Below are 6,778 nucleotides of genomic sequence, written 5' to 3'. Positions count from 1 at the left end.
AATATAAAAGGAATGTTACATTTTTTTTTTTTATGGTGTACAGATGTCACTTTTTGTTCTTTCTTTTGGATGGAAAACACAGCTTAGATTTTTGCAATTCATAGCTCATTTAAATATACATACACCCAAGTCAGTGGATACTACCAAGTTGCACTCAACTTTGATATATGGTCTGATGACATGAAGCATCTAAATGCTAAAGAAAATTGAGCCCTACATAGAATATTTTGTAGTCAGACATATATATATCTGGAATGACTGGCAAATTATATAAATAGAAGGCCTAATACTTGTACATTGGCTGCATGCAGCAGATAGGTTATGTTTTGGTTTGAAATAGAAGATATATAACTTCTCACTCAGATAAACTCAGGGTTGGATTTTCTCATTTCTGTAACTGAAATTCTGCTCGTTTAGCCTGGTTAAGTCAGTTTAACCGATTTCCTATTTTGTATAGTCTGTAAAGTGACAATGACAAAGCTCCTGATTTCCATGGCAAAAGTTAGCATACAGATTATTTTCAGTTTTCTTGTCATTGGTCTTCTATTGTCTACATGTCCGTTCGAAGATAGAAAGAAACTTCCAGAATTGAGTGAAAAGTTGGTGAAGATGAAAACTATAATGGTCGAAGAGAGGAGAGGACTACATCTTGGAGAGAGCTGTCTCTCTGCATGGCAGCTTTGAACTCATCAAAGGTAACTTTTCCATCACTGTTGGCATCCATCCGATCAAATATTTCATCCAATTTCCCGGGTTCAGTGATATCAGTTGGAAGACAGTCATCTGGCAAAGCCTGCTCAATATAATTAATTGTTTGGTCATATTCTTCTGTGAAAACAACCAAAGGAGCAGACTACCAAATGAGATGAATTTAAGGTGATAGGGGGAGAGGCATTACCCTGAGCATGGATGCTACTTCTTCTTTACTGATGCATCCAGACCGATCCGTATCATACATCTGTTTGCAAAACAAAATAGAGAGACAGTTAGCACAACTTCTGTGAATGATCGATAATAGTGAAGAAGGCGAGCAAGAGAAGACATTTTGGATTATAAAAACTATATGGGGTTTGAACTACTAGTAGTAACTTTAATTTCCTCAGGAAACTTCAATATGAGTCAAAGTTAGTTCAGTTAGTGAGTTTATGTTTTTTTTTGTTTGTACTACATAAAAACACAAAAGAGAATGCACCTGGAAGCATAGGCGGAGAGCATCATCCCCTTGTGAATTCTTGAGACTAGAGAACCCGCAGAGTATCTCTCGCATGTCAACTGTTCCATCACGATTGTTGTCAAATAGGTCAAAGATCCGGGGTGCTAGAGGGATTAGTGATGACATGTTCATTGCTTTCAGAACCTCCTCAAATTCAGATAGAGTGGCATTGTCACCGTTTACACATCTGCACTTTTCCAAATTCACTTTCTTGATCAGAAATTATAAGCATTGGTTTAATTACCAGAGAACTTAGGCTTTTTTTGTTCAGAGACTACTTAGGCTTTTTTTTTTTGGTAAGAGAGAACTTAGGCTCATGAGTCATGCCACTGTAATTTAGGGTTGTTTAGATTTGAATTTCTATAGCTTATGTATTATAACTGCTACTTATGCAAGTTTTTATAATTACCAGAATTTGAATGCCTCAGTGACAATTGTCCATGACTAGCCTACATTTTGTCACCACGTTCACGAGTCTGAATTTGTGCTTATGTCTATAACTACGTTGTTTAAGCCTTAAATTCACTTAAACTCAAAACGCTAAACTCTTAAATCCTAAAATGACGTAGTTTTGGGATAAGCACTGTACCAGAACCAAAAAAAAATCAGCAGATCGAGATCCAATTTCCACTTTAATACAAAGTAGCTAGTAAGGTGACTACTCACATTTTCTTAAAATGTAAACTCAGGTTCTGGATTTCCCCCGGTTTAAGGTCATGGGACCCCATCAATGACTTTAGCTTCTTTGTCCTCAAGAAAATGGAGCTGGTCCACACACTAGCTATGGCTGCAGCACGCAGTTTGCGCCGAGCATTAAAGCTCTGCAGTCGTGATACAATCTCAGCATCCATTTGGTCCTCTTTGGCTGAAAGACCTACAACCCAAGGATGGTCCAGAAGCTGTTCCAAACAAGAATTAAACCGATTAAAGTTCACTGGGTTTCTTACAAGTCTAGAAGAGTGCATTTGGAGCTACCAATAACTGATAGCCTAACACATGCAGATACAGTCATGTACCAAGTTGCTATACTCTAGATCAGAACAGATATCATATAAGTTAACTGAAAACATAATAGTAATATTGGAGAGCATAAAGTCATAATATTAATATTGGAAAACAGCTTTGTAGGTTGGGGTGGGCTGGGCCTTGGGGGTGGGAAGGTTGAGGGCTAGGGAGTGGACCAGGGGTAGGATTGGATGGGCTGGGGCAAACCAGTACTAAATTTTTTTTTCCATGTTGTTGAGATTTGGGCCGGCTATGGCCAAGGGAATCTCTCTATGTTTCGTCCTTGTGTGTCATATGATTCTCTATGTTCCATCCATGTGTCATATACAGATACAATCATATGTCACACAATGAAATTCTATATAGAATAAAAAATGTGAGCATACATAAAATATGAAAGAATGCGAGCTATTAGATTGTAAAGCTATCAAAATCTATCTAACGACTCTTGCATTTCTCATGCTTATGTAGGCTCAATTTTCTTGTGCTTATAAGAGACTTCCTCCTCATATCATATGCCGATACACTCATATACCAAGTTGCTATATTCTAGCTTCAAGTTATCTTATGATTTAAGAAAAGAAAAAAGGAATTTAAGATTATGATACTTTATTTTTGTACATTTCATTCAAAATTTTCATTCCTTACAATTTGATTTCTCACCCTCGTATTTCAGTCAACAATAATATTTAACACAAATACCTTGCATACAATTACTGCCATACCTCTTGAGCACTAGGTCTCCTCTCAGGGTCAACTTTGAGAAGATCCGAAATTAATTGCTTTGCTGATAAAGAAATGCCCTTCCAAGTTTTCTCATAAAAACTGAATTCTCCCTGCACACAAAAGTATTTTCTCTTGTAATTATGTTAAAAAAAGTATGACATTAATTTCTATGTTCTAATAATAGAATGTAAATGGAAAGGACTTACAGCCATTATCATCTGTTGCTTTTGCCGATTAGACTGAGCAATAAAAGGTGGGTACCTAAATTATTGCAGGAGAACATATATGTAATTAGTGTCCTAGAAATTTGTAGAATTTGAATATTTCATGAATCATGACAACTTGATAAGGCATCCACAAATTGATGTACTTATATTGAGTTGCTTATGCTAAAAAAAAGTTGAGCAACAGAGTAAAGGAACTGTAGAATCTAACAACTAAATTGGATTAAAATATGCTGGAAACTACTAATGTTACAGTCATCTGTTTGGTTGCCCAGAAAGTAAAGAGAAAAACATAAGAAACAACCCCATTGTTTAGTTTGAACAACCCCATTGTTTAGTTTGAACAACCCCATTGTTTAGCTTGAATAAATCACTGAAACAACCCCATTGTTTAGTTTGGACAAATTACTGAAAACAAATGCCTTGATGCTGTTATAAGGTTGACAAATTGAGACATGGAAATTATTGAGAATTGAAAGGAAACAAAAAAAAAAGTTTTTGAAAAATATGAACATACATACCCAGAGAGAAGGATATACAAGATTACACCCAGAGCCCACATATCACTTTTGAAAGTGATTGGTCCCTGACAGAGAGCCTCTGGTGAGACATAATCTATGGAACCAAACAAGCCAACAACTGGGTCAGTAAACTCCTCAACAGAACTGAGCCCAAAGTCCATGATCTTCAAAGGAGAGTCATCAGTGTTATTCAAAAACAGGCAATTCTCTGGCTTCAAGTCCCTATGGACAATATTAGACCTGTGAAGGGCTGCCAAGCCTTGTGCAATCTGCCTCACCACCGCAGCAGCCCCGGCCTCAGAGTACCTTTCTTGCTTGACAATCCGGTCGAAAAGTTCTCCCCCGGAGCAGAGCTCCAGCACAAGGTGGACCCCATTTTCATCCTCATACACATCATAGAGGTCAATCACATTTGGATTGGGGGAGACATTTTCAACTATCTTCCTCATGACCAAGATTTCGTTTGTGAGCAAGACATTGGATATGGATACTTGTTTTCGACTCGGGAATAAGCCGGAAGGATTTGAATTTGATGGCCCAAATGGCCTCTTGAGGGTCTTGATGGCCACATTGTTTTTGTCACTGCTGCCTGATTTTCTGCTTATGCCTTTTCTGACTACTGAGAATCCTCCCCTGCCTAAAATCTCTGCTATCTCATACTCATCTGCAAGTCTTCTTGTTTCTTGTCCCATGATGATGATGATGATGACAAACCCAATTGGAGAACTGCCCAAGAGAGAAAGAAAAATCAAATCTTGGAAGCTGAGGACTCTGGAAGCAGAGAGAAAATAATAATGATGATTAACCTTAATATTATTATAATTAAGAATGGTGGTAAAGGATAGGTTGGGTTGATAGATTAGGGAGAGAAGATTGGAAGTTTGCATTGACATCAGCCAGTGAACAGTTGTTGAACTTGTTTAATGCATAAACATATGTTAAAAAATTTCAAATGGGAGGGAAATATGCTGTGGAGGGGTAGGAGCTGACGGAGAAGCGACAAAGACAGAGTCAACTAAGCATGTGTTGTATAAGTTTCTACTTTGTCTCTTCCAAGTTCGAAACATATACACTGTGTAATTACTAATTATATTCTTCCTGTTAGTAGGTCAATAATTCGAATAGTAGAATAGAATTTTCCTCCTGTTGTAAAGTATGGATGTGATAAGAAAAGAGGAAGAATAAAGAAATGGACAATTAATATGAAGAGATCAATATTTTGTTGATCCCACAATTAATCTCAAGACTAAATGTCTCTTGATCCTTTGGCAAAATTGATTGAGGGCTAGAAGATCACCAATCCTCATAAAAATTTATTAAAGGCCCGAAGATCCTTAATTTTATAAAATAAAATGAGGATCTAAAGATCCCCATTATATAATCAAGATCTAAATATTCTTGATTTTTGTGGGTGAAGTGTTAACAGTGCCATATTGATCAATAGTGCCATACGTGTGAATAGTAATGTATGGATAATCCTCATTATATATTCATAGTCGAAAATTATATAAAAAATGTTTTGCTCAAAAGACATGATGATTCAAATGTTGTGCTAAGCCGCAACACCAAAACCATAAATTAAAAAGCTTTTCGGAATTAATTGCATGTCTTTATGTTATTAAGCAAACCAGATTTTGATAAATTTATCGTGAATCTTGTCCAAATGATTTATATCATTCCCTTTGGTCAAAAAAATTTAGGGTTTTTTTTTTTTTTAAGTTCATTTCATAAAATAGATTGTTTTTAAAGCTCAACCGCTACAGTGAAATACTGTAGCCGCTCACTTTAACGGGTCAACAGTAATGGCGTTACTGTAGCGCCATTACTGTTGACCCGTTAAAGTAACTTTTTTGCCATTTTTCCAACTTTTAAAAAAACCAACAGTGTCAATTATTATTTATCACTACAACAAAAATAGGATATAACAACGTTAATAAGACAACGTGCGTAATGTTTATTGTTGAAGGCACCGATTAACAAGGTGCAATTAAATGCTCGTTGTGGTATACTATTATTAATCTTGGTATCACAACGTGCAGGTAATTCGTTCTTAAAAGCTTATACGGCAACACGGAGTGCATGTTGCAAATTTTTTCCACATATAACCACATGTAATCACTCGTTGTCATTTGTTCAGGAAAAAACAACGTTTGTTTGTTGTGGTGGATTATCTAGTAATGACAACGTGCATAAATCATTGTTATATCTAAAAATTATTGGCGCGGAAGGTAATATATATTGGCGCCTACAATATTTCAGCTCAAAGCCCAATAAACCAAACTTCAGTTTTTTTATTAAAAAAATTTAACGTTTGGGGAAAAAAGAGGCCAAACGTCTCAGACTAATCTCACTCTCCCTCACTCTTCAAATCATTTTCTCTGAGTAATCTCACTCTCCCTCACTCTTCAGACCATCCATTCCTTTCTCTTCCCTGCGCGTTTACTCTGGCAAGGTGAGGGTCTTCTATTTTACTTCATTTTCTTCTCTGTTTTAGTTTCTGACTTTGATTGAGATAAAAAGATTGGGTTAATTTTTAGGATCTTTCTTTTATACTTCATTTTCTCTAGATTTTTAGTCTCTGAGTTTAAATATTGGGTTTTAGATTCTGGTTTTGATTGAGAAAACAAGAATGGGTCCATTTTTAGGATCTTTAAGTTTTAGTTTTTTTGTTTAATTGAGATAAAAAGAACACAAATATGTTTAAATTCTGCCATGGTTAAATTTCTGTGCTTCATCCTAAAAGGACGGAAAAATATTTAGTAACTTCCTTAATCTGGGAAACAATCTAATACTACTAAAATAACATATACAAGCTCTAAACTGGCCTTTCTTTTTAGCTTGGGACCTTCATTTCCTCAAAAAATTGCATCGCCACCTCCAACTTCCCAGTTTTTACACATGCTGATATTAGAGTATTATAGGTGAGCCTATCAGGCTTTAATCCTAGGCGTAATATTCCATCGTGCATGGTTATCGCACCCTGAGGAAGGCCTGCATTGATATATCCCTGAAAATTAGAAGCAGCAAACCCTTAAGCAACAACATTAATAGGTCAATTCTTGCATACGCAACACACTGTCTGTATCTTA

General features: G+C 36.1%; 1 protein-coding gene across 1 annotated transcript; it reads right to left on the bottom strand.

Moving 5' to 3' along the window:
• Positions 1 to 581: 581 nt before the first annotated feature.
• LOC147277503 (calcium and calcium/calmodulin-dependent serine/threonine-protein kinase DMI-3-like) lies at positions 582 to 4,552 on the bottom strand. Its single transcript, XM_086254484.1, has 7 exons — positions 3,690 to 4,552; positions 3,151 to 3,205; positions 2,944 to 3,054; positions 1,880 to 2,112; positions 1,193 to 1,400; positions 899 to 958; positions 582 to 793 (listed from the first exon to the last, which is right to left on the bottom strand). Exons 1-7 carry the CDS (start codon positions 4,379 to 4,381, stop codon positions 617 to 619), a joined length of 1,536 nt encoding a protein of 511 aa, XP_086110610.1. The 5' UTR covers positions 4,382 to 4,552; the 3' UTR covers positions 582 to 616.
• Between the last annotated feature and the right edge of the window lie 2,226 nt (positions 4,553 to 6,778).

Source organism: Dryas octopetala, chromosome 8, assembly GCF_963921425.1.
Source record: "Dryas octopetala chromosome 8, drDryOcto1.1, whole genome shotgun sequence".
NCBI lineage: Eukaryota > Viridiplantae > Streptophyta > Magnoliopsida > Rosales > Rosaceae > Dryas > Dryas octopetala.
The sequence above is the reverse complement of the archived record's forward strand: the minus strand, read 5'-3'. Positions and strand labels throughout refer to the sequence as shown.